Source organism: Perissodus microlepis, chromosome 15 (assembly GCF_051167445.1).
Source record: "Perissodus microlepis isolate ML-2025 ecotype Zambia chromosome 15, ASM5116744v1, whole genome shotgun sequence".
Classification (NCBI taxonomy): Eukaryota; Metazoa; Chordata; class Actinopteri; order Cichliformes; family Cichlidae; genus Perissodus; species Perissodus microlepis.
Window position 1 is genome coordinate 38,189,747 of NC_140475.1, and position 16,332 is coordinate 38,206,078.

Consider the following 16,332-nt stretch of genomic DNA (forward strand, 5'->3'; position numbering starts at 1 on the left):
GCCCCGCCCCGCCGCCACCCCGCAGACCAATCACAGCCCCGCGGGGGAGCCGAGCCGCACTCCTATTGGACCACCATCCTCTCAGTCACCGAAGTTCTGTCAGCAGCCTAAATACAGAAATAACCTAAATACATAAATGTACATTAGCGTGACATGTGGAGACTTTGATTCTGCGCGAATCAAACCACTCTTTCACACGTGCCCAGCGCCGCAGAAGCACAGCGCTGAAACACTGAGGTGCTTCCTTCTTTGCATCTCATCAGTTTCTGGTCAGGTTTTAACGAACAAACAGGAGACGCACTCCACGGCTTTATTCGCAGTTTGATATAGTGTTGTGCTAAGGATTATTATTGTTTCTAAGATAACCTCTATATTTCAAAGACATCATATTGTGGTAACCTTGGGGCAACAGCTTCCTAACGTAAACAAGCTGCAGGACTTTTATTTGAGCACTCCAGAGTGTGCAAAAATTAAAGAGACATTAAAAATATTATCAAACTGAATTCCGGGACTCCATAAAGATATTTGTGAACATGAAAGGATGAGTGCACAACACTAAATACATCATTATCTGAAAAGAGAAGCCAGTGAGAAATGCTTTAAACCTGCAGTCCGTCTAATATCCACCAGATGGCGCCTCTCCTGATAGTACAGAAGTCCACAGTAAACTAAAACAAATTGTTAAACTTTTGGACTGATGAAAGATAAGCATAATTCCCTAACATTTGTTATGTGGAGTTAGTGATTTACTTTTTGCTCTAGCCCTCTCTGCTCTGATCTGCTGGTTGTTGTATTTTAGTTGCCATCAGCAAAGTTGCAGAGTGCCCTCCAGTGGAAAGAAATGTGCATTGTCAACATCCATAATACGATTGAAGGCCGTTTCTCCTGTCTCTTCTTTGCTTTTTAATTTTTTCTATTCCTTATGTGTCCTTATTACGTTGATACCTATACGTCATCAATTACATGAAAATATGGTCTTACCAATAATCCAGTAAAGTAAATAGAATATACAAAAGAAATACCAAACTATTTAAAATACATCAGGTGGTCTTAATTATTTTCAGCCTCGGTCGTTGTGTCCTTGGGCAAGAAGCTTCACCCGTTGACTGGTGGTGGTCAGAGGGCCCGGTGTCGCCAGTGTCCGGCAGCCAGGGCAGCTGTGGCTACAATGTAGCTGCCATCACCAGTGTGTGAATGGCTGAATGTAGTGTAAAGCACTTTGGGGTCCAGGGACTAAGTAAAGCGCTATACAAATACAGACCATTTACCCTCTGTGCGTGTGTGTGTGTGTGTGTGTGTGTGTTTCTATCATTGTCACATTTGATTAAACAAATAAAAACTACACTGTAAACAGTATAAAAGTTCACCACATTATTATGAACCAGCAAGTTTTTAATACAAATCTCTGGATTACATTCAGTGACTCAGACAACAGTGGTAAGGTAAGGAGCCTCGGACAGTGACGGTAGGTAAACAGAAGCTTAAGTGGATTAAAGGAAATTGTTTTGGACTTTCAGTTTATTGCTGCTGCGATCATCGATAGAGGCATTAACAGTATAAAAGTTAATTACTGCATCAGGGCTGCTGAAAACCACACAATATATAAAACGGAAGCATACTGAGGTTCACTAACCTATCACTTGTCCGGATGAGCCAAGTGTGATTATGTGTATCTTTTTCTGTCGCTGTCGTTTTTGTCGGGTTATTCTTTAATTTCTTTGTGTTTGGGGGTGGGGGCGTGTAACGTTAAATTCCCCAATCCCCCTTTGCTGGTTTTGGATCCTTGTTGTGTGTCTGCATGTCTTTAAACTCATCAGTGATCAAGTTGTGTTATACTGGTTCTTTTTGAGTCCCTTGTGAGATAGGATAAGATATAGGTTACATTGTTTATCCTAGAACTTGTTACAGCAGCCTATTAAACATAATATAACAAATAAACTTAGATGAAGTATAAATGCTTAAAAATAAAATAAATTACAATCTAAAACACAAAAAAACTTTAGCGCCCATTTTTATATTTGTATAATTTTTAAAGTGTTGGGTTCATGGTGTATTTTGTGGTACAGTGCTGCGTAAACCCCGCGCCTCCTTCTGCGGATTGGTTTACAATGATTGGTCGGTGAGCGGTAACGTGCGGCCCTACGACTGCGACTCCATCTTTATTGTGACGTCGACCTTTGCTGGACCTAAACTTCCTTGTTGGGATTGTCAACAGTGTGGCGGTAGAGTTTAGCTAACGCTACGTGTATCTGGGAAATCCCGACTCTGCTTCCGAACCGCTTCGAAAGTCGTTAAGCTTCCTTTCTTATTTTTTGTTTTGAGAGTTTTCAAATATAAAATGACTTTTTATCGAAGTCTCTCAGCGGTTCTTGTATCGGTATGCTGGGTTCTCTTGTCCGTGGCGGAGGATGTGAAGAACAGCACCGAAACTCGTAGAACCGCCGCGACGAACTCCAGCAGGGTTAACGCCATAAACGGCACCAGCAAGGGTCCGTTTAATGCCTTCAACGTGGACAGCTCGATGATCCAGAGGGCCCTCTACGTCCTCGTTGGCATCACTATAATCGGCGTCCTCTACTTCCTCATCCGAGCCGTGCGGTGAGAACTACGATTTAATTCAAGAACAAAAACATTGCTTCTTACAGTCGCTACGCAGTCACAATTTCGGCCTAAAATGTCCAAAATAATTAGAAATATTTACAGATCAGATGAAAGCCGAACTGAAGAGCACATTTTCCAGCTTCTAAAAATCACTTTACAGTACTTCAGTAACTTTTGAGAAGCGAAGAAAGTTTAAAAAACTGGATTTACGAATGGAGTCTGCTGATTATAAGGTGCTGCACGTTTATTGTTAGCTTTTTGACATAGTTTGCATTCTCGGGGTACACGGTTGTGTATATTACTGTATCTGACAAGTTATTAGAGAAATCCAAAAGTAAGAATAGAGTAACATGCATAAAGCCGAATTCCCTCCATAAATCTATCAACTTAAAACTTCCGCTTGTAGAAGCTGTTTTTATGTGCTGTAAACGACTATATATAAGTCCTAGCATAATGTTTTAGTAACCATTTTTAGTTCGGCATACACTCCAAACTCCTATCCCTTCTCCTCTCAGTGTAGCCGTTGCTGATAATAGTAGGTGGAACTTGGCCTCTCGTTTCATCCGACGTATTCTTTGGTGAGAAGTACGTTTTTAATTTCCTCAGCAAACCTGCTCCTTACAGACGGAGACTATGCGGTCAGAATCGAGGGTCAACTGTCACAATAATTACAAATATTTACAGAAGCCAAACGGAAGAGTCGCTCCTGTAGTTTTAGGAAGTCACGTGAGACACATTTACAATATGTCCTCAACTTGAGAAGCGGAGAAACTTTAAAACTGTGAATTTATGAATAGTGTGGCTTAATGTTTGTCCACATATGAGGATTGGCAATTTCTAAACTTACACTAGAGCAAGCCTTTTAGTGGCCACTCTTCAGTTAGAGTCCCGCCATTAGTTTGTCAGTGAGTCAGAGCCAGTTGGACATATTGTGCAGCACTTAGGCAATACTTCATCTACATTATGCTACAAAAAATAGCATAAATAAGGAGAGATATCATGAGAAATGCTGTAAGTGTAACCTCAGTCTGAACTTCATCAACCAGAAGGTTTAGTGACAGACTGCTGGCCTTTGGTCTCTCCCATCATTTAGAGCAGCTGTGGTGTTCATATGAAATCACAGGTTTGGTTCCCACCTGAGTGATGTCACACCAAACGTCATTGTAAATTCGGTCATTTTAAGCTCTGTCTCATATTAGCGATGTGACACACCTGTGCAGAGTGTCAGTCATGCGTTTGTGTAAAGTTGCTGGACTCACTGTGCGGTTCAAGAGGTAACACTTAACACTAATCCTCGTCTACCAGTGTCTCAATTTGTTTTGGCCATCAGTTGGCCTTGTTCTGAGTTTAAGTGCCTTGACATTAAGAATCTCATTCTCCTAACATTTCACATTCAGTTCATAAATATCATAATTCACCCGTGTTTTTTTTTTAAGTGCTGTACATTACAACTGTCTGTTTGGAGCACAGTGGCGTCGAGTTAATAGTAAATGTCTGTTTTGTGATGATGTCGTCAGGCTGAAGAAGCCCACCCACAGAAAGAAGTATGGTCTACTGTCCAACGAGGACGATGCTGTGGAGATGGATGCGGTGGACAGCGACGAGGACGACACGCTGTACGAATCTCGCAGCCTCCGCAGGTCAGAGGTTAACAGGCAACAGCAGTAACGCTGAAATAGAACCAGAACCTGATTTTAAGGCTAATACCAGTAAAAGTTTATTTTTATTTTTTATCTGATGTTCATCAGCAAAAGTAAAAAACATAGAATCATGAAAACACAAAGTTGTCAAAACAGTAAATAAATACTTTTGATTATTTTGAATAGTTTGATTATTTAAATAATCCAGAGACACTGACTGGAATTGTTCCAAAGTCTGAACTTTGCTGACTTTGATTTACAATCAGTCTGATTGGTGTTATCTTTGTCTCTGTTCAGATGAGTCCTGGTCTTTGTCCTCTGACGGATCAGCCCGTATTGATTACAGATTGAGAGAGGGTGGGAGAAGTGACCAACGCCTGCTGAGAGAAGTGGAAATAACAAACAAACTGACCAAATAGTCACTGAAGAAAAATGCCAAATCACAGCTGCTCAAGGAAGACGAGCAGGATAATCAAATTTTTTGTTATTTTAAATGTGGTGTCGGATGAAATGCAGACATGACGGATCAGTGGATCCTCATGAGGCCAAATGTTCCTTTTCTGTTCGTTACTCCTCTTAATATTATTTCAGAGTGTTTTTCTAAGAGTTTATTTGGTGTATTTTTCCACTCTGAGCTTTTCTGCTCTGACTACATGCTTTATACTACTGCAGACTGATGGCAGGCAGCAGCAATGGTGGTGTGAAATGCTGCAATTGATCAGGATTTGTTGTCTTGACAGACGGTCGGCCTGCCCTGAAACAAAGTGTTTCACATCGGCTGTGTTGAGACTAAAAGGGTGAATGTGAAGCTTTTTGTATAACTCTTTGATTCCTGATGACATTTTTTTCTCTGTGGACAAGATTCACACTTCTTAACAAAACATTAAAATCTGATTTTTGGATATAAAAAAATGTCTTACCATCTGTTTTTGTTTTTTGAACATGAGTCTTTATTGGCTACTTTATTTTCTATCATGTCGTGTCAGGTGACATGATATGATATGTCATCTTTTACAAACTTAATATATAAGTAAAATATCTGTAGTTAAAAAAAATGTGCTTACAGTATTGGAAAAAATAATTTTGTAAAAGTGCTGCAGAAGTAAGTGAAAATACATGACGTAAAGAATATTTCCAAAGTACATGAAGTTTTAGTAAAATATGTAAAAATGTTATAACCATAAATATAAAATATTGGAAAATACTTTTGCCAAGCAAAATACTTCTGGAATATGTAAAAAATAAGTTATTTTTACCAAGGAGCTCTTAGGTCTTAAATTAGAAACAGGAATCGATGAGGATCTCAAAGCAGCTACTGAGTCTGTGTAACTGCTTGTTTGTTTTTTAAATAATTTAATCATTACTTAGATTTTGAATAATAAAATTATTTACAGCTTAGTGGTGAGGGCCGGAGCTTCAAAATGAAGCTGTAGTAGCAGGCGTTCACCACAAGATGTCACCAGTGTTACTGTTTCAAACATTAAGCTAAAGGCAACGTTAATAGCAAAGCACCTGCCTGCACCTGCACCTGTCGTATAGGGATCATATTAGCACAGCCTGAACCAGAAAACATCAGAAAAAGATCAGATTTGAATGATAACGTGGGACAAATATTATGAATGAACATCCAAAACAATCTTTGCAAAATGTATTCAAATAAGGAAACAATCGAAACAACGTTAAGCAAAGTGTGAGAAATACTTCATTTTATGTATGTGTACACACACACACACACACACACACACACACACACACACACACAGGGTCACCTGTCATTAAAATTAGAAAACACAAACACACAGATAATTTATAAAGCTGCCAAAAAAGACAGTTTTATGTTTTTATAAGACCAATACTTATATACTAGATTTAAGCCAAAAATATTTTGTAAATAAATAACTTTAGTTTGGTATCTTAATAAAAAACTAATTTGATTTACTGTTATATTCAATCAATAAACAAATTGAAAAGAAATCACCCACAAATCCTCATGTGGAAATAATGTTTTTGTCGCCATAACTGAAAGAATTTTCTCTCCCTGTTCTTCCACCTGTTGCTGCTTTGTTACTAAACTCACTGAACACAGGCTAATTCTGAGGTAATAAAACAGGAAGTGGCGATTTTTCGGGATCGCTGATAGCAGGGTGACTGCTGAACTGCCACTGTAACAAGCTAATGATGAGTGGGCGTGGTGCTGAAGACTGATAAACATCTCAGCCTATCAGACGGTCCCCAGAGAGATCACAATAACAACAGTACAACTCAACAGGTCCCAGAGGAGCAGAGGGGCGTGTTTCAATTAGAGAAAGCTGAGTATATGTGTGTGTGTGTTTGTGAGATGCTGGCTTATCCTCGGTTCCCACCTTAGTCTCTCTGTTTTCACACAGTTTATCTGATCAGGTGTCAATAAATCTGCTGAAGACCATCACTAATTTTAGCTAAATCAACCTGCAGTTATTGTTCACCTGTTAGAAATATGGCTGCACCTCCAGTTTCCAGCAGACACTGTGATAGTGGGAAACATGACATCAGAAGAGCCAACTAAATGGACAGATGTAAGATTATTGTTCTGAGCATCAAGGGGCAGTTTCAGAGCCAGATCGAGCTGGATCAAAGGTTTCTAAGAGGGCGGAGCATGGAGCCCAAAAACACTTCATGGATCCAAAGCAGGATCCGGAGGATAAAGGTGACATCATCAGAAGTCCAGTACATCAAGTTGTGTTAGCTGAGAGATTAAAAAACCAAGACCCAACTGGCTGACACTCAGTGCTCACTAACTGCTTACTCAAATCTACTCGATTGAAGGATCATCAGCAAGTGTGAACACATGTATAAAACCAGATGTTGACACTTTGCTGGCCTGCAATGCTCAGAGAATCTGAAGAAAACGGATGCATCTCAGACTCAAAACTGTGTCTGAACAAACCACAAGACTTCTGGAATAATGTCCTTTGCAAAGATGAGGCCAAAGTGCAGAGGACCAAGTTTGGTGAAAAGCAAACACAGCAAATCAGCACAAACACCTCAATCCACCTGCCAAGTGGGGTGATGGACAGGTAATGATTTGGGTCTTCTTTTGGAGCCACAGACCTGGGCACCTTGTTCTCATTGAGTTAACCATGAACTTCGGTCTGTCAAACGTGAGGCCATCTGTCCAACGGCTAAAGCTTGACTGACACTGATCCATGCAATGTGGAAATCATCCCAAACACACAAAGAAGACTAAAAAGCAGCATTAAAAACTAAGGTTTTATATGAACCTTCTGAGCAAGATAGCATTTACACGTCCATATGTTTGTGAGCTGCTTAGCTTGCAGAGTACACCAGGTACTTGGTTTGGATCAGATCCCCACACACAGTGAGTTTAATGAAAGCAGCTGATTCGGCCCTTACCTGAGTGAGAGTAAGGTTGTCACATTGGCCCAAACAAATGCACCAAGAGTGAAATAAAGCTGAGGCAAACTGAAGTGGACAGAGAGTGCAGGTGTGGATGATGGAAGAGAATCATTCTCTGCTGTGACTCCACTTTAAATCTAAATGAGGTGATGGAGGAATCCATCCTTTAGAGCTATGCTGTATCCTCCGGTTTGCGTATTTTTGGAGAATGATTCATCCTGAAGCAGATTAATGAGCCTCAAACCCACCTCGGAGCTTTGAAAGGGGGAGCTGGTTTTCAGTGGACTTTCCTCCACAGCCACCTGACCTTAACCCCACTGGATATTCAGGAGGAAGCCAAACAGAGAAACAGTGGTGGGAACTGAGGATGAGCCGATATCTCTCTGTCACACACACACACACACACACACACACACACACACACACACACACAGCTCTCTAATTGAAACACGCCCCTCTGCTCCTCTGAGTTGTCCTGTTGTTATTGCCATCTCCCTCAGGGCCGTCTGATTGGGTGAGATGTTTATCAGTCATCTCCTCAACTCATCATGGCCTTGTTACAGTGACAGTCTACTCCGCCCCATCACCCCAACCCCCCTGCTCCCCAACACACAGACGCACACACACACACAGACACACACACACAGACGCACACACACACAGACGCACACACACACACAGACGCACACAGACACACACACACACGGACCCACACACACACAGACGCACACACACACACAGACGCACACAGACACACACACACACAGACACACACACACACAGACCCACACACACACACACACAGACGCACACACACACAGACGCACAGACGCACACAGACGCACACACACACAGACGCACACAGACTCACACACACACAGACGCACACTAACAATGCTGCAACAAAATTTGGCATTGAAATTAATTTAAATAATTTTTTTAAAAGAAAAAAACATCACATGTTACAATATAACAACAACGTTTACTTATGCACTGTTTTTTTCAAAACAGTATTTCAAAACATATTTATTTTCCTTAGAAAGAATCAATCATTTATATTTACACACAATAACAGAATTATGTCAGAAAAAAATGACCATGTCAGATATTACGATCCCCTAAAACCTGTTTATCGAGCCATATCCAGAGCACAAACCTCTGCTGTGCAATGATGTGCTGTAACTTTGTAATGATCAAAGGTTGTAAAATCATGTGAAAACTGAGAGTTAACTTCCAGTTTATGCACAATAGGAAAACCCGTCCATCCATTCTCGTCTCCGTTTCGGGGTCGTGGGGGCCTGGAGCCTATCCCAGCTGTCTTAGCCAGTCTGTTGCAGAGCTAGCACACACAGACAGACAACCATTCACATTCCACCTACTGGCAATTTAGAATTACCAGTTAGCCTAACCCCACTCGCTGCATGTCTTTGGACTGTGAGGGGAAGCCAGAGTACCCAGAGAGAACATGCAAACTCCACAGAGAAAGGCCCCGACCGTACAGTGGGATTGAACTCACCACCTTCTTGCTGTGAAGCAACAATGCTAACCACTGCTGCCTCTTGAGAAAACATCATGCAGAAACAGTAATCAGTTTAGATTTGAAAAACAGAATTGTTGATGTCACAAAGCAGCAGATGGATATACCAAGTTATCACAGCATTTCTGTTAACACCTGGAGTTAGAGGCATCGTCAAGGAGCTCACATCGGCCCTCACAGTACAGAGCACGTGTGGCAGAAGCAGGAAGAGAAAATTTCAAAGACTCTGGAAAGAAAACTAGTGAGCAATGTGTCTAAAGACCCCAGACCTCCACTTCTGCAAAAGAGACACCCTTATGTCAGACTGAAGTATGCCGAGGACTTCTTGGACAAAGGCTATATGAGTATGTGATGATATCAGTTTATTGCAGCTCTTCACTCAATCATCAGGTGCAAATTTAGAATAAAATAAATGAAGAATTTATGATAGTCTTGCACGAGTGACTCAGCAGGTTGTCATTAACGAAGAGGAAAAGCATCAGTTTCTCTGTATTTTTTATTTCTCTGTATTCAGATATGAGCATCACACCTGCGCATCATCACAGATTTCATCAGTGGACAAAAAGACATTTTTATTAACATTAAAATCACCAAAGGTTCCTCATGAAAGAACCTGAATCTGGTTACTGGTTCTTCTGCTTCATGGCAGAACATCACCCTGAATATCAAACATAAAACACACAAACAACATGGAAAGCACACGTCTAATAACACTGACACATGTGAATATCACATGAACTTTTTTCATTAGTGAATTACTAAATGCAGAATAATTCATATTTATGTATAATTCCATGTGTGCTTTTAAAGCTACCAGCCATCACTCTGTGCTTTTATTTAGCTACACTAACATCTCAATCATGTATTAAATGGCCTTTAAAATCCACATTTCCCTTTCACTCTGTTCACCTCACTGAGGAAGAATATCATCAGTTTAACCCAAAACATTTACAATATGAACAGATGTTCCCAATGCCAGTACGTCTGACCTATAATCATTTATTCATGAAGATCAATAATTCATCTGTCTGCTGCATGAAGTGTCGTGTATCATTTTTGTGATTTTCTAAAACCAGTCAGAAATAATGCAGAGGCATTGTCTGACAAAAAGCTTGTAAATGACGAAGGTTTCTGTCTTGTTAGTGTTCCCTGTTTACATCTTTGTGTTTGAGCCTGAATCAGCTGACTGACGACAAACAGATCTTCACAGCAGAACTGGAGCACATGAGCATCAGTCTGACCCCAGACTGCAGGGGCTTTCACATCTGGAGTGATGAAACAGTCTCAGCTGATCTCTGCTCAACCTGCTCAGCTGTACCTGCTGGTACTGGAGCTGCCTCTGCTCCCCCATCAGCCCATCAGAGTCTCCCTCTGATGAACTCTCGCAGGTGGAGTTAGGTGATGGCGTCCCCTGCAGTCTGTCTTCCTCCAGCCTCACAGCCTGGCTCTGTGGGGCCCCGCTGAGGTCTTGCTCAGTCAGTAGATGGTCCAGAAAGTTGATGTACCTGAGGGCGAGGCGTAGGATCTCGTTCTTGCTGAGCTTCCTGTCTGGGGGGTGGGTGGGTATGAGACGTCGCAGCTCTGCGAATGCACCATTCACGTTCTGCTGGCGCCATCGTTCTCGACTGTTGGTGAAAATCCGACGTACCACTCTGGGACGGGTACCTGAGGGGAGAGCAAAGAAGGGTCAGCTGGTGACCAGAGAACCACATCTAAGGATGTAAGGTTGGGTACAAAGTAGCTGAGTGACCCTCAGCTGGTGACAGCATAAGCATGTGCAGTGACGAAAAACAGCTGTTTTGTTCTAGTAGGAAACAATCTAATAAAAGAACCAAATAAATAAAAGAGAACCACAGAAGTGAAGGAAACAGAGACGACCACCTGACAAAGACTGAGGGAAAAGACTCACATTAAACGCACAACATGAAGACAAGGATTACAAAATACAGGTGAAGTCAGAAAAGAACGAAGAAGGGAAGTGGAAAAAACTGAAAGCTGCATGAGGACCGTGCCTTTGAAATAAGACAGGAATTGGAGTGGGAGAAACAGTGAGACAAACAGAGGAAAGACAGGAAGCAAAGAAAAGAGAATCTTCAAAAACACAAGGACAAGGATTCACAACCGAAACCACTGAACGGTGGAGAGAACACGACACCTTAAACAGAGCCACACGAAGAAGAAACACAATCTCACTCTGTCTATAAAACATGTTTTTATACAGCATCGTCGTCAAGGTTTTATCTTTAATAGAAAGGAAAACTGCGAAGCTTTTTACAAATTAAAACAGCCCTCTTTCATCTTATAGGATCCTTATCTGGTTTCTTTATAATTCACGGTTGAAAACAGCTGCTAGTATTGATAACCACTTATAACTAATAAGTGGACCTTTTGAATGTGATATTATTTTTCTTAAATGCTGAATTAATTAAAGCTTAATGCTGCTAAAATGTCTTTTGTCAGCTCTATAGAAGAGCACACTAACATGCTTGTCTCCATATCTGGTGATGCAGTGAACTCACCCTCAGTGAGGTTCCTCTCATACGGAGCTGCTCTGAGCTTCAGGGCGATGCGTGGATCTGGATCACTGCACACAGACACACAGACACGTTAGTGAGGAGCAGAAAAATCCTCCTTGGTGATGTTTTCTGCAAAAGTTTTGCCTGAATTATAGAAAATCATATTTTATTTTAAAAATGGTTTCAATAGAATGTAGCTGCCAGCAACATGCTGAAACAAATGCACCATAATCGTTATAATGGCGTTCTCCCTGTCTTGTAAAACTGTGTAAATACCGCAGATTAAAAAGCCAATAATGGCATATACAGGTAATAACTGCGGCTTATGTAAAACAAGCAGCTTTTTAGTGCAAACACACTGACTGTTGTAAACTCCAACATCTATTAATCTTTACAGTAACAAAAATGGTTGTTTTAAGCCGTTTACAGTTCATTAATAAACGCCGGTCTCACCTGCGGAAGGTGTGGAGGTCCTGGACATCTTCGTGCAGCATGTCTCTTGCAGACAAAAGCAGCAGAAGTGAAGGAGACTCTGGTGGCTAATCGGGGTTCAGTTGGCAGTTCGGGCTCCGCTGACTTTCCCTCGGCTCTGTGGAGAGTCAGTGTCAGTCGCCTCTTTTTATATCCACGGACCCTCCCACCCCCACCTCCCCGTGTCCCGGCGCGTCGTTTTCTCGGAGCCCCCTTTGATAAAGACAGTCCCATTAAAGCCATTAAACCCAGGGTCCCAGGAAGCAGCTCTCCAGGGACCTGCAGGGTCCTTGGTCCGCCTCCCCCCTCCCCCCTCTGTAGGAGTCGTGTTTTCCTCCTTCTCCTCCGTCACGACTCCACAGCCTTCGGCGCCGCCGCTGCCAGCCGGACCCAGTACGCACAGACCATCAAGGCTGGTCCTGTGGCGAAAACTTCTCAGTGACTGAAACACTAACTGAAGTATCTACGTATTGCCATGAAGTAAAACCAAACATGCCATATGACTGTTTCTGTTTAAACTCTTTTCTTGACAGCTCTAAGGGTTTCTCGCTTTTGTTTGCGGGGTTAAAAAACTGAAAGTCTCAGACTTATTGTTGAGTAGCTTTAATGCGCCTCTCAGGTGAGCCGAAATTTTAAGAGGAATTTTTATTTTATTTATATACTCCTCGGAAGTTCTATCTGTTCACATTTCTGCACCAAAATACGTTTACAGCTATTATAGGACACGTCAGTAAGAGGGAAACGGCACGATTTAATAATATTAAGAAGACTTAATGAAATGCTGGTAAACTGGGATTTTGTTTTAATCTTTGCCAAGCAGGACAACTTAAAAATCAGAGACAAAGGAGGAAAACATGCTAAATACTCACACTGAGCCATGTTGTCCAAGGTCAGTTACAAACAGGAATATAACATCTTCTATACTGCATCAGCCTATAAAAGTAAAAATGTAACTCATTATTGATTTATTGATCGATGGGACGGTGGTGGTTGTTAAACTTCTATCAATCGCCTTTTACTTAATTATCTTATAATTTTTATTTATGACTCGTGTGTGCGCGCGCAGCCGGAAGCGTTGCAGGTGTCGTGTGGTTCCAGCTGAGCAGTTCACTCACGAGCTGTTAGACTCGTCTATCTGATGTTTGACGCCATCAAACGGCCGCTTCGCTTTCCGTTAAAGTCTCTACCTGCGCCCAGGGGTGTCCAACTCCAGGCCTCGAGTTCCAGTGTCCTGCAGGTTTTAGACGTGTCCTTGATCCACTACAGCTGATTTAAATTACCAAATGACCTTCTCAACAGGTCTTGAATTTCTTCAGAGGCCTGGGAATGAACTAATCGTTTGATTCCGGTGTGTTGACCCAGAGTGATATCTAAAACCTTAACTATCCACAAACATTAGTGATTAGTGACCATCGTAGATTAAAACGCTTAATGAGGACTATTGCAAACAATGTGCTTTTATTTTTTATGGTGTTTATTTTCATTAAAGTTTGTAGAGTTGATGTGGAGGTTAAATAAAATCAGCTGTTTGAATCTTTCTAATTGTCTGTGATGATGTTGACGTGGTTTTTGTTTTGTCCTTTATTACTTCCATTATAAATCTCAACTTCTTCCTTTATGGAGGAAAGTTTATTTTTATGATCCTTTTTCTGGTTCTTATTGCATTTTGGTTTCAGTTCATATATATATATATTAATCTGTGTTACTTCTGGTCTGTGATATTTAATTGAGTAAAATAAAACGTATTAAATGCAACTGTGTGAAATAAACAGGAATTCCGTTCATCATAATGATGACATCTATTGTTTGCTGATAACTCGTATAAATGAAGTCACCTCATTTCAGGGCAGAGGCTGAAATTTACTGAGCCACAGGAACAGCTTCAGAAACTGATTCAGGACTTTGAGCATATCGTTTCTTTATCTGGCGTCTCTTAGTCTAATATCACCAATCACATGAAACTGGTTGCGAATTTGATTAGTCGTATGTAACCCACATCGCCTACACACTGTCACATGACCCACATCAGCTGATTCGCTGCGTCCCCGCCGCGGCAAAGATGCCTTGAGTTCGGCTGCGCTGTCTGTTATTTAACTACCTTCCTTCGTGCAGTTTCCGTATTTGTTTGCAGCAAATTCTAGCTGAAGTGTACAGATGAAGCTATGAATGAAATATTGTACTTTTGTGAAATGTGGCAATGCAATGATCAGATTCACGCCATCGTATAGAAGTGTGGAATCATTGATGTTTAAACTGAATTCAAATTGAAATGGACATTTTCTGTCCCTGCAGGTCAGATGTTTTTGTTGTTGTGCTTCTTCATATTCAACCCTAAAGGGTTCAGTCCTGAAAACTGACCTTCAAAAGGAAATGAATGGATTCTCAACACAGGCATTTAAAAGTCTTTTGCACAGCGATTGCAAGCAGTGAAATGAATTGTGGTACATGTATTTATCCATGTTGTGTTTTGTATTAATTTTGTTCCACTTCCCCTTTTCCCCAATTTGTTCAATATATTTTTGGTTTTCTTTGACAGATTTTCTGTGTCTGGTCTCATCATTCACACCACCTGGGCCCCATTCTGTGCATCAGTCAGTTACATCCACCCGTTGCCATATATAGCTGGACTGGTGCTTTTTCGTTTTTATGGGCCGATGTTTTGTTGTTTGTTTGTTTTGGGGTCTTTTTTTAACGGTATAAACAATGAAAGGTGGTGGATTGGCTAATTGGTCATGATCGACTCTGGGCTGGATAGATTACAGCCGATGAGGTCGAACTTTGAAGTTTCGTATTGAGGTGAAAAGGAGCAGTTTGTCCCGGACATCAGCTGGAATGGAAAAAGACACAAAGCTGGAGTTATTCTGTCTTTACGCTGTCAGCTGCCTCCTCTCCTCTCATCCTCTCCCCCCTCTCTCTCCTGTTCCTACTTCAATCATGAAACTGATCAATGATCAGCTGATCGGCTTTTCTCTCGTTTGTTTATCGCCCACTTTCTTCCAGAAAGAGGAAACCAGCGGATGTCGCGCTAAACAACAGCAGCACGTTTAAGCTTGATCAGCTGATGTTAGAATTGATTTAATATTAATTTCTAGTATCAGCTGATGTCTGCTGGAGCCACAGCTGTAAAGCTGCTGCTCATGATGTCATGCTCAAAAAAATGTTTTGTCTCACTCCCATTTCTTCTTGTTGCGTGTTTAAGCTCTACTTGGAACCTTGTTAAGATCCAACCATGCAAAATATGATCTATTTTTTTTTTTTTTGTTGCCATTTTTCAAATGGTCTTTAATGTTTGATCAGGACTGAATCAAATGTGTAACAGCGCCATGTTGTGGCCAAAGAGAGTAGAAAAGAACTACCATTGATGATCAGGTGAAACAGAAGTTAAAGACAGTAGTTGTGGACACTAAAAATGAATTAAGCATTTGTTTTATTACCACGATGGTCAAAGTGGAAAAAGACGTGAGCTATCAGCTGGGCAATGGTGGATAAAATTTGGCCAGTTTTAACCCAAAGCCCACAACACAAACGCACATACCTGTAAGAATGACACAAACAAACCTAAACAACTGTGCAAAACGGCACCAATAAAAAGGTTAAAAAAATAAATTTGACACAAGTCTGTAAATAAATAAAATATGTAAAATATATACATCTTTTAGGCTTTTCCAGAAAGTTAAAAAATAAAAGAAGTGTTGGCTTAAAATAGGCTGGTTGCCAATAAGTTTTATGAAACTGGGTTCAGATTCACTCTGCAGAGGCGAGAGATGTGTTACAGTCCAAACACACCACTGTCTGAGTGTGAGTGGGTGTCTGAAGAAGCTTTTCTCTGAGTGAAAGCAGTGCTGCGTCTGAGGTTGTAAGTAAGTAATTTTATATCAGAAATAATAATATATTTAAAAACAGCAACAACAACAAAACCCACTAGTATGTATTGTAAGTGTCACCTGGCAGTTCGCTGCTCTCTGCCAGGTGATTGGCAGAGTGGGTGCGTGGGGTGAGGTCGGCGCTCTTCTGTGGAAAAAACCAGAGGCGATTAAGGCACTCTGGTGCGAGTGGGTGTATTGTTCGGTAAGAGACTTTTGCCATTTCGTTTGGATCATTTATTATTGTAGGTGCCAATTTTTAATGCGTGTTGTTGGACTTTTTTAGTGTGACCACGAGTTTTATTGGA

General features: G+C 41.1%; 2 protein-coding genes across 2 annotated transcripts; one reads left to right on the forward strand and one right to left on the reverse strand.

Moving 5' to 3' along the window:
* The first annotated feature begins 118 nt into the window (after positions 1 to 118).
* On the forward strand, positions 119 to 5,153 carry fam174c (family with sequence similarity 174 member C). The gene is made up of 3 exons (XM_084952537.1): positions 119 to 2,598; positions 4,119 to 4,241; positions 4,539 to 5,153. The coding sequence occupies exons 1-3, from the start codon at positions 2,339 to 2,341 to the stop codon at positions 4,540 to 4,542; spliced, it is 387 nt and encodes a 128-aa protein (XP_084808663.1). The 5' UTR covers positions 119 to 2,338; the 3' UTR covers positions 4,543 to 5,153.
* A 4,499-nt stretch (positions 5,154 to 9,652) lies between these two features.
* On the reverse strand, positions 9,653 to 12,457 carry LOC146372681 (T-cell acute lymphocytic leukemia protein 1 homolog). The gene is made up of 3 exons (XM_084952084.1): positions 12,144 to 12,457; positions 11,694 to 11,758; positions 9,653 to 10,839 (listed from the first exon to the last, which is right to left on the reverse strand). Exons 1-3 carry the CDS (start codon positions 12,182 to 12,184, stop codon positions 10,406 to 10,408), a joined length of 540 nt encoding a protein of 179 aa, XP_084808210.1. The 5' UTR covers positions 12,185 to 12,457; the 3' UTR covers positions 9,653 to 10,405.
* Between the last annotated feature and the right edge of the window lie 3,875 nt (positions 12,458 to 16,332).

Excerpts from the sequence above, each read along its gene's own strand:
- fam174c (XM_084952537.1), top strand. The coding sequence starts at position 2,339 with ATGACTTTTTATCGAAGTCTCTCAGCGGTTCTTGTATCGGTATGCTGG. Across the intron at positions 2,599-4,118 it reads TTCCTCATCCGAGCCGTGCG|GCTGAAGAAGCCCACCCACA; the intron begins GTGAGAACTACG and ends TGATGTCGTCAG.
- LOC146372681 (XM_084952084.1), bottom strand. The coding sequence starts at position 12,184 with ATGCTGCACGAAGATGTCCAGGACCTCCACACCTTCCGCAG. Across the intron at positions 11,759-12,143 it reads GACCTCCACACCTTCCGCAG|TGATCCAGATCCACGCATCG; the intron begins GTGAGACCGGCG and ends GTCTGTGTGCAG. Across the intron at positions 10,840-11,693 it reads TGAGAGGAACCTCACTGAGG|GTACCCGTCCCAGAGTGGTA; the intron begins GTGAGTTCACTG and ends CTCTCCCCTCAG.